We start from the raw sequence: 15,176 nt of genomic DNA on the forward strand, positions 1-15,176 counted from the left end.
CCTCGGTTCCTCCACGCAGTTAAAAATCCTGTCGTTAACCCTGTACTATGTATCACTTCACACTATTCCAGGTTGAACTCCATCTGCCACTTCTCAGCTCAGCTCTGCATCCTGTCAGTTCCATTACAACCTACCATACTATCCAGAACTTCACCAACCTCCATGTCATCTGCAAATTAACCCATCCATTTCCTCATCCAAGTCATTTATAAAATCACAGACAGTGGGGTCCCAGAACAAATTCCTGAAGTTGCTGGAAACTGACATGCAGGCAGAATCTACTACCACCCTCTGCCTTCTGCAGGCAAGCCAATTCTGAATACATGCACCTGAGTTTCCCTGGATCTCATGCCTCCTGATTTTCTGAATGAGCCTACCGTGGAGAACTTCAAATGCCTTACTAAAATCCATATACACCTCTGCCTTCAACAACTTATAGATCTTAGAGATGTACAAAATTATTAGAGATATAGATAGAATGGATGCATGTAGGGTTTTTCCTCTCACGTTAGGTGAGAAGAACTAGAGGTCATAGGTTCAGGGTGAAAGATGAAATAAAAAGGTAATTGAGGAGAACATTCTTCACTAAGGGTGGTATGAGTGTGGAATGAGCTGCTGGTGAAAGTGGTAGACGCAGGTTCAGTTGTAACATGTAAGAAAGTTTGAATAAATACATGGTTGAGGGGTTTAAAGGAATATAGTCGAGATGGCACTAGGCAGGTCAGTATGAACTAGATGTGTGGTATGCTGTGTATTTTTCATTAGTGCATGATTTTATTTATGCAGGTGTAAATGAAAGTGAAAAGAACTACCACAATTTTAGCCTTTTTAATGGGAATTTAAAATTTGTACAGATGTAAGTTTGAAAATTTATGCTTATGATCAGGATTTCTATTTTTCTTTGTTTTTCCTGCCTAACTTATGGATATTTACTAATACTATATGATTAAACTTTTCCATTAAAGCCTGTAATAATTTAAGGTACTTAGCACCACAGATTTCATGGATGAAAACCTGGTGGGAGTGTGCACAATTGACTATTTACTTTGTTTTAGACTTACTGTGCTACATCAAGGATAGTTTGTACAAAACCAAGTGGAGCTAGTCATTTAGAGACAGTCAATGGATTCAAGACAAGAAAATAGTTTTATGACAACTAAAGCTCTTCAAGAAGTAAGCAGAGTCGATAGAGGGGCATCTTGTAGATGTAAAGTTGATTTCAAAGGTCCAATTTAATGTCAGAGAAATGTATACAATATACATCTTGAACTGCTTTTTCTTCACAAAACATCCAAGAAAACAGAAATGCCCCAAGGAATGAACAGTTATGTGAGAACCCCAAAGTCTCCCCCGTCCTGGGCGTAAGTGGTAGCATGGCAACAATACCCCCCTCCCCCTGGCAAAAAGAAGCGCATCTACTACCAAGCACAAGAGTGAGCTAAGCAATAGCAAAGACACAGACCTTGCAGTTACCCCAAAGACTACCGCATTTCATCTGGCATTCAACAATGTGCCACATTTAAAGCTGATATTCCAAGAGCCGTGGTTTTGGGGAAAGTATTTAAGCATGGAATGAAGCTCTGTTGCATAGTGGTCAGAATAAACCTGTATTTTTCAGGATGGAAGGATATAACTCAGTTCCACAGACCAGTTGCCTTGGTTACTTTATATTTGTATTGAACTGGGGGGCGGGGGGGGGGTTGTAGAGTGCATTATATCTAAATTTGTCAATGATAATACAGTATGTTGGCAGGTACGTTGCAGTGAGGATATTTAGACCCTGCAGTGAGATGTGGGTATGTTGAGTGAATACACGAAAACTTGATAAATGTGGCTTAATGTAGGAAAATGTAAGGTCAGGCACTTAAGAGGAATCAGAAGGCAAATTATTAAATAAATGGAGAAAGACTGTAATATAAAGTACAGAGGAATCTCAGTGTTCTTTGGTGAACAAATTGCAAAATTTTAGCAGGCACAAGGGCTACAGTTTAGAAAAAGGAATTCATGTTACAATTGTGCAAGATAATTGGTGAGAGTTAAGTTATACCAGCATTGGAAGTGGTCCAAAAGAAATTTACTAGCCTTAGTATCTAGGAAAAGAGTTGTTCCTACCATGAGTAGCTAAAAAAATAGCAAAGGGAGCACAGTTTCAATATGGGAGAAAGTCATTTAAAACCGAACGGAGTGGGAACTTAGCATGGTGAATTTCTGGAATTTTCTAACAAGGGTAGTGAAGGCTAGATCATTGGATATATTTAAAACAATGATTTCTCCACGTCATGAGTGTAACCAGGGAGCTCACGGATCCAAGTTAACAGTGTCTCTGTTGGATACATTGACTGATCTCCATTTCCTTTTCAGATCTCTTCTCAACATTTTCCCATGAGGTTGTTTACTGATTTTTGCTACTTTGTGTGCTTATACAGAACTTCACTTCTGCTGCCAGTTTCTATCCTGACTCTCCCTCCTTGATGTCTCTTTTAAGGAAATAAATTAACTACCAACATCCATTATAAACCTACAATAACTGCACCTTTCTTGACTACACCAACTTTTCCTACCCCCAGCAACCAGTAAGAGTTCCATTTCAGCCTCCATGTCAAATAACTACTGCCCAGGCTTTCTACAACAGTGATTGTTCATTTTTCTTAACTATAGTTTTCCTTCAAAGATAACCGACAGGGCTCTCAACTGTACCTCCTTGGTTTCTGTACATAGCTGCTCTCACTATTCTGTTCTCACCTTCCAGCTCACCAGCTATTGGTTCAACCTCCATAATTTCTTCACCTTCAACAGAATTCCACCCCTTTCCTCTCTACAAACAGATTCCCTGCTTCTAATACCTTCAAATAATCCACATAGTGAAACAGCAACTCACTACCATTTCCAAATAACAGTAACCTCTACTATGGACAAGAATGTGACCTAGTGCAGAACAGCTGGAAAGCTAATCCTGAGCTTCCAGTATCCTGCCACTCTAATTCCCTGTTCACCAATCCCACTCTACTCTGCTTTTTAATCTCCAACATTGCAGTAATTTAGGATTTCTTTACCTGCATAGATTCTTAAAAGACAGTGGGAAATGGGTTTGAATGAAGCACAGTATTTAGCCTGAATGATAAGCATGAATATTGCTAAATTTCTATTCAGTGAAGCAGAGAAGTGTAGTCAATACAAATATATATACTTAATTGTTTCTGGTGATTGGTGACTCTCCTACTCTTCCTCCCAAATTTGTGTAAATTGTATTAATGTTGAGAAATAAAGTTCACAAAAGGCTTACCTTTATTAAATTCCAAATAAATGACTAATCAAAATCCACAACTATGAAGATACAACACACAAACGCTACAAATCAGTACTGCAAATTTCCAAAAATACATTTGCTTACAATGGAATTGGAATATGGCATACTTTGTTTTGTTTTCCGTAACAGTTAGATTGTAGCAGGGCCACTAACAAATATTCCATAAAGGCCCACCTGTTCCAAACAAAACCTAATTATGAGGTTTCCCAACATCACCCCAACAAAAGGGGATGGGAAAAGAACGTTAATAAGGTCTCATACGGCCAGGAGGTGGTGGTGCTCGACTAGGCGGTGTTATTGCAATGTCCAGATAGTCCCCAATCTGAAATTTTTGTGATTGTAATGTCATAGAGTCATCTGGTCCTTTCCTTCCTGAAACAGTGGTGCCAATTTCTTTTACTCTATGATTTAAAAAAAAGCACAAGTTAGCCAACAAGTGTAAATTTTCTTCTATACACATAGAACATAGAAAACCCACAGCACAATACAGGCCCTTCGGCCCACAAAGTTACTAGGCTTACCTATAGCCCTCTATTTTACTAAGCTCCATGTACCTATCTACATGTCTCTTAAAAAGACCTTATCGTATCTGCCTCTACCACTGTTGCCGACAGCCCATTCCACGCACTTACCACTCTCTGTGTAAAAAACTTACCCCTGACATCTCCTCTGTACCTACACCCCAGCACCGTGTCCTCATGTGGCAACCATTTCAGACCTGGGAAAAAGCCTCTGACTATCCACATGATCAATGCCTCTCATCATCTTATACACCTCTATCAAGTCACCTCTCATCCTCCGTCACTCCAAGGAGAAAAGGCTGAGTTCACTCAACCTATTCATAAGGCATGTTCCCCAATCCAGGCAACATCCTTGTAAATTTCCTCTGCACCCTTTGTCTGGCTTCCACATCCTTCCTGTAGTGAGGCGACCAGAACTGAGCATAGTACTCCAAATGGTGTCTGACCTAGGTCCTATATAGCTGCAACATTACCTCTCAGCTCCTATATTAAATTCTACGATTGATGAAGGCCAATACACTGTACGCCTTCTTAACCACAGAGTCAACCTGCACAGCTGCTTTAAGCCTCCTATGGACTTGGACCCCAACCCCAAGATCTCTGATCAGCCACACTGCCAAGAGTCTTACCATTAATACTATATCCTGCCATCATATTTCACCTACCAAAATGAACCACTTCACACTTATCTGGGTTGAACTCCATCTGCCACTTCTCAGCCCAGTTTTGCATCCTATCAATGTCCTGTTGTAACCTCTGACAGTCCTCCACATTATCCACAACACCTCCAACCTTTGTGTCATCAGCAAACTTACTAACCCATCCCTCCACTTCCTCATCCAAGTCATTTATAAAAATCACAAAGAGTAAGGGTCCCAGAACAGATCCCTGAGGCACCACACTGGTGACCAACCTCCATGCAGAATATGACCCATCTACAACCACCCCTTGCCTTCTGTGGGCAAGCCGTTCTGGATCCACAAAGCAATATACCTTTGGATCCCATGCCTCTTTACTTTCTGAATAAGCCTTGCATGGGGTACCTTAACAAATGCCTTGCTGAAATCCATATACGCTACACCTACTGCTCTTCTTTCATCAGTGTGTTTAGTCACATCCTCAAAAATTTCAATCAGGCTCATAAGGCACGACCTGCCCTTGACAAAGCCACACTGACTATTCCTAATCATATTATACCTCTCCAAATCTTCATAAATCCTGCCTCTCAGGACCTCCATCAACTTACCAACCACTGAGGTAAGACTCACTGGTCTATAATTTCCTGGGCTATCTCTACTCCCTTTCTTGAATAAAGGAACAACCTTCGCAACCCTCCAATCCCACGGAACCTCTCCTGTCCCCATTGATGATGCAAAGATCATCGCCAGATGCTCAGCAATCCCTTCCCTCGCCTCCCACAATAGCCTGGGGTACATCTCATCCAGTCCCGGCAACTTACCCAACTTGAAGCTTTCCAAAAGCTCCAGCACATCCTCCTTCTTAATATCTACATGCTCAAGCTTTTCAGTCTGCTGAAAGTCATCACTACAATCACCAAGAACCTTTTCCATAGTGAATACTGAAGTATTAAGTACCTCTGCTATTTCCTCCAGTTCCATACACACTTTCCCACTGTCACACTTGATAGGTCCTATTCTTTCACGTCTTATCCTCTTGCTCTTCACATACTTGTAGAATGCCTTGGGGTTTTCCTTAATCCTGCCCGCCAAGGCTTTCTCATGGCCCCTTCTGGCTCTCCTAATTTCTTTCTTAAACTCCTTCCTATTAGCCTTATAATCTTCTACATCTCTTAACATTACCTAAGCTCTCTGAACCTTTTGTAAGCTTTTCTTTTATTCTTGACTAGATTTATTGCAGCCTTTGTACACCACGGTTTCTGTACCCTACCATAACTTCTCTGTCTCATTGGAACATACGTATACAGAACTCCACACAAATATCCCCTGAATATTTGCTACATTTCTTCCGTACTTTTCCCTGAGAACATCTGTTTCCAATTTAAGCCTCCAATTTCCTGCCTGATAGCCTCATTATTCCCCTTACTCCAATTAAATGCTTTTCTAACTTGTCTGTTCCTATCTCTCTCTAATGCTATTGTAAAGGAGACACAATTATGATCACCATTTCTAATATGCTCTCCCACTGAGAGATCCGACACCTGACCAGGTTCATTTCCCAATACCAAATCAAGTACAGCCTCTCCTCTTGTAGGCTTATCTACATATTGTGTCAAAAAACCTTCATGAACACACCTAACAAACTCCACCCCATCTAAACCCCTCGCTCTAGGGAGATGCCAATCGATATTTGGGAAATTAAAATCTCTCATCATGACAACTCTGTTATTATTACACCTTTCCAGCATCTGTTTCCCTATCTGCTCCTTGATATCCCTGTTACTATTGAGCAGCCTATAAAAAACACCCAGTAAAGTTATTGACCCCTTCCTGTTCCTAACTTCCACCCACAGAGACTCCATAGACAATCCCTCCAGGGCGTCCACCTTTTCTGCAGCTGTGACACCATCTCTGATCAACAGTGCTACACCCCCATCTCTTTTGCCTCCCTTCCTGTCCTTTCTGAAACATCTAAAACCCGGCACTTGAAGTAGCCATTCCTGTCCCTGAGCAATCCAAGTCTCTGTAATGGCCACCACATCATATCTCCAAGCACTGATCCACGCTCTAAGCTCATCCACTTTGTTCACAACACTCCTTGCATTAAAATAGACACATCTCAAACCTTCGGTCTGAGCACATCCTTCCTCTATCACCTGCCTATCCTCCTTCTTGCACTGTCTACAAGCTTTCTCTATTTGTGAGCCAACCTCCTCTTCCCAGTCTTTTCAGTTCAGTTCCCACCCCCCAACAATTCTAGTTTAAACTCTCCCCAGTAGCCTTAGCAAATCTCCCCGCCAGGATATTGGTCCCCCTGGGATTCGAGTGCAACTCATCCTTTTTGTACAGGTCACATCTGCCCCAAAAGAAGTCCCAATGATCCAGAAATCTGGATCCCTGCCCCCTGCTCCAATCCCTCAGCCACGCATTTATCCTCCACCTCATCCTATTCCTTTTCTCACTGTCGCGTGGTACAGGCAGTAATCCCGAGATTACTACTTTTGCGGTCCCATTTCTCAACTTCCTTCCTAACTCCCTGTAGTCTTTTTTCAGGACCTCTTTCCTTTTCCTACCCATGTCATTGGTACCAATATGTACCACAACTTCTGGCTGTTCTCCCTCCCACCGCAGGATATCTTGGACAAGATCCAAAACGTCCCGGACCCTGGCACCTGGGAGGCAAATTACCATCCGAGTTTCTTTCTTGCGTCCACAGAATCGCCTGTCTGACCCCCTTGCTATAGAGTCCCCTATCACTACTGCCTTCCTCTTCCCTACCCTTCTGAGCCACAGGGGCAGACTCTGTGCCAGAGGCTCGGCCACTGCCGCTTCCCCCAGGAAGGCTGTCCCCCCCAACAGTACTCAAATAGGAGTACCTATTGTCAAGGGGTACAGCCACAGGGGTACTCTCTAGTACCTGACTCTTCCCCTTCCCGACTGTGACCCACCTGTCTGTCTCCTGTGGCCCCAGTGTGACCACTTGCCTATAACTCCTTTCTATCACCTCCTCGCTCTCCCTGACCAGTACACCTGTAGGAAAAACCCTTAAACCTTTACAATTAACTTTTATGTTGAACTTAACTTTAATAGTCCCTTAAAACTGTATGTGCTTTATGTATGATTTATATTTAAACTTATCCTTCACAGAGTCATCACTTCATGCATTAATGTTCATTTATCTTTAATATTGGCATTAAAGATTACAAATTTACATCAGACATCTGCACTAATTGACAAAATGTCCTGTGTTTAAGCAACCTTGCAGTCCATTACCCCAATACAAAGATATGTCATTTCCAAAATGTTAGCAAACAAAAAGGGCAACTGAAGACAATATTAGCAAATGACCTTTTGTTGTGTCACCTCTACAAGGATATAACTTGGAAATGCTAATTAAGATATTATGCGCTTGCAGAGTCTGATGTACAGTGAATTTGGTGATCTTATACTAACCTGTAACCAGGTCTTTTTGGATCTGGATACACAATTGCAAAGCTGAAGTGTGTTCCTTTCTTCCGTGCTTCTGGGTAAACTTCTTTTACTAAACTTGTTAACTCTTTTAATGTTGCATCCATCCTTAAATGGAAAAAACTGCTGTTTACATTTATAAAGCAAATCTTCCAAAGAATTATTAGTACAAGAAGCACGTGTACAGGCTTGAGCATAGATGTTTTTATATTGTTGGCTTCTTTTACATAGACGAATGCCAAGACTATGGCCATCACTACAAAAATAGCATAATCATCAGAACTGAGTTAATAAGAACAATACTAACCAAGTGTAGATCTGAAGCTCACTAGATGGGACATTCCCTCTCGCAAAGTCATCCATTCTGTGATGTCTTCCATTATTAGTTGTGAATACTCTCAGCAACAGAGGGCAGGTCTAAACAGATAAATGTAAAATATAAATAATGCAACATGGGGAAAAAGTCAACAGAGCATCTTAACATTTTTCTAGATCCACTATAAGCTGTACAGCAGGACCAATTATGTGAAACTGACCCAATAATTAATAACGGTATTGAGAAATAAAATGTCCAGGTATTGTTTCTGTGATTGGATCATGAGAATTAAAAAAAAAATTGTTACACATGTACACAACATGCCATCTTCAAACTAGATAATGTAGTGTTGAAAACTGAAATCACATTAAAATTACATACTTTTTATTTCTAATATTGACCCATTGACATTTCTACTGCATGACATTACAATGTAAGGTTAAAATCCATAGCTGCATAAAGGTTTGCTAAGACTCATGAGATCTGCACTGTCCTTGCTGTAGTCATGGAAACAGTTTAGCTGAATGGATCCACATGTACTCCCTTGCAGGGTTTCAAGCACGGCCATAGTAGAGAGAATTATAGTTGAGACTTACAAGGTTACTGACTTAGTAATGAAATAAAAAGACACCAAATTACAACTAGTTAAAGTAGGATGCAGGATCAGGTGACGTGTTGTAGCTGCATTATGTGGGAGCTGGTAGACCCTATTCTGCTTCCTGGGTGCCACTGGCAGCACGCATTGGTTGCTTGAGAAACTAAGATTCCAGGTCACCAACTTCAAGCACTGTGACAGATCAAAAAGGCAGAGAGTTACCTGGACACTGTTTCAGGAGGCAGTCAGGCCTGAACACTTAAATTCAGTCCAGGGAAAAGACAGCGTGACTGTGACTGAAGCAAGTGGAAGACTCCAAGAGTAGTTCTGGAGGAGCCACGGCCATCGAGCTTGTCCAACAGGTCTGAGATTTTTGCTCCCTATGTAAACAACAGTGGGGTCTATAGGAAAGCTATTTAGTCTTATAAAATTACATTGTTTTTCAAAAATTGTTATGTATTCACAATAGCTCCAATAGTCTGCAGTGAAATAGATTAGTTTTATTAACTTCCTATTTAAAACTCCATGATTAAGTACAGTAGCTCAACCACCTTCAAAGAGTTTATTTTTAAAAATGCTACATGGTTTACCTTAAATACATATGAGATTCAAACTCTTATCACTTCATGTTTTGCTTCACTCAATGCATGGTTACTTAAAATTACTGCGTAAATCTACTCTCTCGGGCATTATCGTGGAATGTTTAATTGAACACTAACTAAGGAAGACGTATTCAGTTCATCAAAATTGCCTTCACTGAGAGATGGCTCTAAGATACAGGAAGAGACAATTCCAAGCAAGGTTGGAGGTGACATCGAATGCACATCAACTCTAGCAGGGTTTGCAAGACATTTCTTCCTACAAAGTGAAACCTAATATCATGAATGGCAGTGATGCTTCACTACCAGAGGGGCTCAACGCCTTCCACTGCCACTTTGAAAGGGAGAATATAACTACAGCTGTGAAGATCCCTGTTGCATACTGTGATCTGTCTTGGAAGCCGACGTTAGGCTGTCTTTAAGGAGGGTAAACGCTCACAAGGTGGCAGGCGCCGATGGGGTACCTGTTAAGGCTCTGAAAACTTGTCCCAACCAACTGGCAAGAATATCCAAGGACATTTTCAACCTCTCACTGCTACAGTCCGAAGTTCCCATCTGCTTCAAAAAGATAACAATTATACTAGTGCCTAAGAGGAGTACTGTGAGCTGCCTTATTGACTATTGTCCAGTAGCACTCATATCTATAGTAATGAAATTCTTTTGAGAGGTTGGTCATGGCTAGAATAAACTCCTGCCTCAGCAAGGACCTGGACCCACTGCAATTTGCCTATCACCACAATAGGTCTACGGCAGATGCAATCTCAATGGCTCTTCACATGGCCTTAGATCACCTGGACAATACAAACACCTATGGCAGGATGCTGTTTGTTGACTAGCTCAGTATTTAACACCATTGTTCCCATGACCCTGATCACCAACCTGGGCCTCTACCTTTTTCTGCAATTGGATCCTCTACTAAATCAGAAAACCACAATCTGTGCAGATTGGCGATAATATCACCTCCTTGCTGACGATCAACACTGGCACACCTCAGGGGTGTGTGCTTAGCCCTCTGCTCTATTCCCATGACTGTGTGGCTTGGAATAACCGAAATACCATAGATAAATTTGCTGATGAAACAACCATTGTTGGTAGAATCTCAGATGGAGATGAGAGGGCATACAGGAGCGAGATATACCAGCTAGTTGAGTACTTTGCAATCAATGTCAGTAAGACCAAAGAGCTGATTATAATCTTCAGGAAATGTAAGACAAGGACAAATGAACGAACCCTCAGAGGGATCAGAAGTGGAAAGAGTGAGAAATTTCATGTTCTGAGGATCTAACCTGGTCCAACATATTAATGCATCTATAAAGAAGGCAAGACAGTGGTGTATTTCATTAGGAGTTTGAAGAAATTTGGTTTGTCAGCTAAAACACAAAATTCTATAGATGTACCGTAGAGAGCATTCTGACAGGCTACATCACTGTCTGGTATGGGGGGGGGGGGGTGCTACTGCACAGGACCAAAAGCAGCTACAGAAAGTTGTAAAATTAAATCAGTTCCATCTTGGGTACTAGCCTCCGTAATACCCAAGACATCTTCAAGGAGCAGTGCCTCAGTAAGACGACATCCAATATTAAGATCCCATCACCCAGGGCATGCCCTCTTCTCTTGTTAGCATCAAGAAGGAGGTACAGAAGCCTGAAGGCAGACAGTCAGCAATTCAGGAACAGCTTCTTCCCCTCTGCCATATGATTCCTAAATGAACATTGAACTCACTGTAATTGATTTACTTACTTACTAAATTTCCCACCTTTCTAAATTATGTATTGCATTGAACTGCTGCTAAGTTAACAAATGTCACGACACATAATGGAGTTAATAAACCCGATTCTGAAGTGACCTACATTACCCAGTGATGCCTTGAGGAACTTTTATTGTTGACAATCCTGTACAGTGCAAACAAGTTGGTAAAGGATTTTTTGTTTTGCAGAAGTGCAAGGCCATCTTAAATGATTCAGTGAATGAATTTACTTAAAATATGGCAACTGACCAGTCTTAGGCATATATGTATTGCATGGTATTGCTGCCACAAAAAAAAAACATGACATACGTGAGTGATGATAAACCCGATTCTGATATGGCTCTCTATTGTGGACTGAGAGCGGAAAGGGGTCGGGGGGGGGGGGGGAGAAATCAGGTTGGGAAAGGAAGAGAGGGAGCAGGAAGCACACGGAGTGACATTCCGTAATTATCGACAAACCAACTGGAATCAAGTGTCTCAGGGCCATTCCTTCTCTGTCACCTGTCCCACAGCACTCTACCCTCACCATTCCCAACGTCCTTTGCTCCCGCCAGACTTACTCTCCACTCCACGTTGACAAATACAGTACTATGCAAAAGTCTTATGCACCCGAGCTATATACATGTACCCAAGACTTGCACAGCACTGTACAAGAGGGCAGAATCTAAATTATAATAAGTATATATAGTGAAGAAAATTAAGTTAAATGAGTAGTGCAAAAAGAGAGAGGAAAATGCTAAGGAAATGTTTGTGGTTCATTGTCCATCATAAATCTGATGGCAGAGGGGAAGAAGCTATTCCTGAAGCGTTGAGTGTGCGTGTTGAGAACTCTGCACCTCTTTGATGGTAGCAATGAGAAGAGGGCACGTCCTGGGTGATGGGGTCCTAAATGATAGATGCACCTTTAACATATCCTGGATGCTGGGGAGGCAAGTGACCATGATGGAGCTGACAGAGTTTAAAACTTCTTGCAGCCTTTTCCAATCCAATGCCGTAGTCCCTCCACACCAGACTGCGATACAACCGGTTAGAATGCTCTCCAAGGAACATCTGTGAAAATTTGTGAGAGTCTTTGGTGACATACCAAGTCTCCTCAATATATAGCCCCACAATCCCTGTCAAGTGATGTTATTTTCTCGTGTTTAAGAGCAGCAGTAGGCTATCAGACCCTTTAATCTTTTCCCACTACTGAATATGATCATAGCTAATCTATGCAGAGTTCAATTCTTCTATGTGATTCCTCCTTACACCTATCATCTGATGTGAAATATTTATCCACTTTAATGTTATTACTTCTAATGCTTCAATTTCCACCAGCAGCCAAGACAGATTCATCTTCTGCAAAAAAGAAATTTCTATATACAGACCTCTTGTAGTTACATTCCATTAAGACTCTCCACTACCAAAAATATCCCAATGTCTACCCTGTCAAACACCCTCAGAATCTTATGATTGAATAAGATCACCACCTCTTTATTCTAAATTCCATATAATACATGCCCAAAGTATTTTGTCTGTCTTGATAAGACAAGCCTCCTTTGTATTGCCTCAAATGTTACTTATACTCTTTCCAAGATAAGGGGACTAAAACCATACACAGTATGGTCAGACGTCACCAACATTCTGTACAATTGCAACCAAACTCGCCTGTTTTTAAACTCCAAACCTTTTACAATGAATGCTAAAATGCCATTTGCCTTCTTGACTACTTATTCAGCCTGCCTGCCCATGATTTTTGAGATTAATGCAGTAGAAAGCTAGATGCTTCTGTTTAGATAACAACCTGCTTTTGATTTCCTTTACCAAAAGAGCATTTCACAATTCCTCACATCAAGCTCTTTTTTTTTAAACTCCACTCTCTAAATTTTTATGCCACTGAAGAATCACAGTATGCCCTTCCATCTATTTTCTGCAAATGTGGGAACTCTACAATTCTTCACATACAAATCTTCGTCCAGATCACTGATGAGAAAAGTGAACATGCAGGCCAAGAACTGGTCCATGTATTACTCCACTATTCCAGTCTGAAAGGGATGCAGTTATTCTAGCTTTTCTATGAGACAGCCAGTTTCCACTCCCTCTTATACCATGGACTTTTAATTTATGCACCAGCCTCCGACGTGACACTTGGTCAAATGCATTTTGGTAGACTAAACACTACATCTATCATTTCCCCTCTATCAACTCTCTCCGTTCAGAATTTAGGAAACTGATAAATTACAATCTGAAAAGTATCCTTTTCCAAAATGACATTGAAAAAACCAATCCAATTCACACAATCAAGTATTTTGAAGTGCATGAGCACACAAAAATCTTACTGAAACAAAGGATGAACTATATTACAAATTACTTACATCATGGTCCATCAATGGAAGAATTTAAAGATTTCAATCAACTCAATAGTAACGTCAGAACCAGAGTGTAAACATTTTGTACTCTTAAGCGTACTCTCGATCTGAAAAGACTGCCCAAAATTATATAACTGAAGCAATAATGACCCTAAATGACATGAAACGACTTTATCAATTCATGGGAACCCATCTGGTCAAATACAACGTCTCCTCTTCCCTTTCATTTTGAGCAGAGTTAATTTCTTCAGGGCTCTTTATGTCCTACCCATTTTTTGAAACATTTGTGGTCAGTTATTTTGTGTCTCGACATTTCTCAGCGAATTGTGCGACCGTGTAACTCCAGCTGCCTGCAGCAATCCAAGCAGCACCTTGAGCCGCCGCCAGTCGGGGAAGGCCCCACCGCTTCCCCAGGCCGCCTTCCCTAACTAAGCTCGTCCAGACTCGGAGAAACGCTTCGCCCTCAACGACCACCACCCACCATTTAAAAGTTAAACGTTAAGTGCTCAGATGCAGCTGTCCATCCCCAACCGGCATTGGGCACGGAGAGAGGGGCTGGTAGTCGTGGCGGCAGCACCTTGTCGCTTCCTCCAGCCATCTCACTCACCCGAGTGAGTGACGGCCTCGACCCAACCTCAGTCTCCGCGGTTTCGTATAAACTACGCGCCATCATCACCATCAACAATACTTACTTTTTCCCGATCCACCGGTTTTTCTGGCTCCTTCTTAATCTCCTCCTGTGTGACTCTGGACTCCACGGCCATGTTCCCTCCCCGCCGTTCCCTCAGTGATGGCGACCGCACCATCGGTATCGAGTGTCCCGCGCGCACACATGCGCACGCCAGAAGGTTCCTGTGACTGCTACGGTGGCCATCTTTGATGTAGGCAGCGGACGGCGATCTCCAGCTCTCGATTTCGTGCGAAATCTGGCTGTTCAATCCAATTCTAGTCTGTTGTCCTTTCTTCCTACATTCGTTTGACTATTTGTATTTTCGTCTTTATAAACATTTTAAAATGTATTATCAAAAACTTTAACGTAGAATTGCGCACTTAGTCTTCGCTGCTAACTTTCTAAATAACTTATGCAATAACTGAAATTTGTACCCGCTCACTAATTACTGGAAAACTCCTATCAACAGCATATGCTCACTATATACTCACTCCCATATTGACCTCAATTTCAATCGAAGAAAAATCTGCAGGTTCTGGAAATCTGAAACAAAAAAAATGTAAAATGCAGCATGTCATGAAATATTCGTGGAAAGAGAAGTTGACTTAGCATTTTATATTGAAAACCTTTCATAAAAACAGGGTAAAAGAGAGAAACATTAGTTTTAAGGTGCAAATAGGTTGAAGGAAGGACAGATTGGACATAGGGAATATCTGATAAATTAGACCCAGGGTGTATGACAGAGGAGATTCACAAGAATGATGCTCAGAATGAAAGGGATAGCATATGAGAAGTGTTTGATGGCTCTGGACCTGTACTCATTGAAGTTTGGAAGAGGGAGGGAGGATCTTATTGAAACCTATTGGATATTGAAAGGCCTAGATAGAGTGGACATGGAGAGGATGTTTCCAACAGTGGGAGAGTCTAGCACCAGGGGCAAAGACACAGAACACAAGGACATCACACT

At 41.5% G+C, this 15,176-nt stretch overlaps 1 protein-coding gene across 1 annotated transcript; it reads right to left on the bottom strand.

Annotated features, from left to right (window-relative positions):
- Positions 1-3,267: 3,267 nt before the first annotated feature.
- Positions 3,268-14,375, bottom strand: sap18 (Sin3A-associated protein). Its single transcript, XM_072263065.1, has 4 exons — positions 14,232-14,375; positions 8,242-8,351; positions 7,920-8,042; positions 3,268-3,708 (listed from the first exon to the last, which is right to left on the bottom strand). Exons 1-4 carry the CDS (start codon positions 14,343-14,345, stop codon positions 3,552-3,554), a joined length of 504 nt encoding a protein of 167 aa, XP_072119166.1. The 5' UTR covers positions 14,346-14,375; the 3' UTR covers positions 3,268-3,551.
- Positions 14,376-15,176: the final 801 nt, after the last annotated feature.

Source organism: Mobula birostris, chromosome 7 (assembly GCF_030028105.1).
Source record: "Mobula birostris isolate sMobBir1 chromosome 7, sMobBir1.hap1, whole genome shotgun sequence".
NCBI classification, from domain to species: Eukaryota; Metazoa; Chordata; class Chondrichthyes; order Myliobatiformes; family Myliobatidae; genus Mobula; species Mobula birostris.

Bases quoted from the DNA above. Each gene is read 5' to 3' on its own strand.
- sap18 (XM_072263065.1), bottom strand. From the start codon at position 14,345: ATGGTGCGGTCGCCATCACTGAGGGAACGGCGGGGAGGGAACATGGCC. The intron at 8,352-14,231 runs GTAAGTATTGTT...TTATCTGTTTAG, and splicing joins AACCGGTGGATCGGGAAAAA to ACCTGCCCTCTGTTGCTGAG. The intron at 3,709-7,919 runs GTTAGTATAAGA...TTTAAATCATAG, and splicing joins CCAAAAAGACCTGGTTACAG to AGTAAAAGAAATTGGCACCA.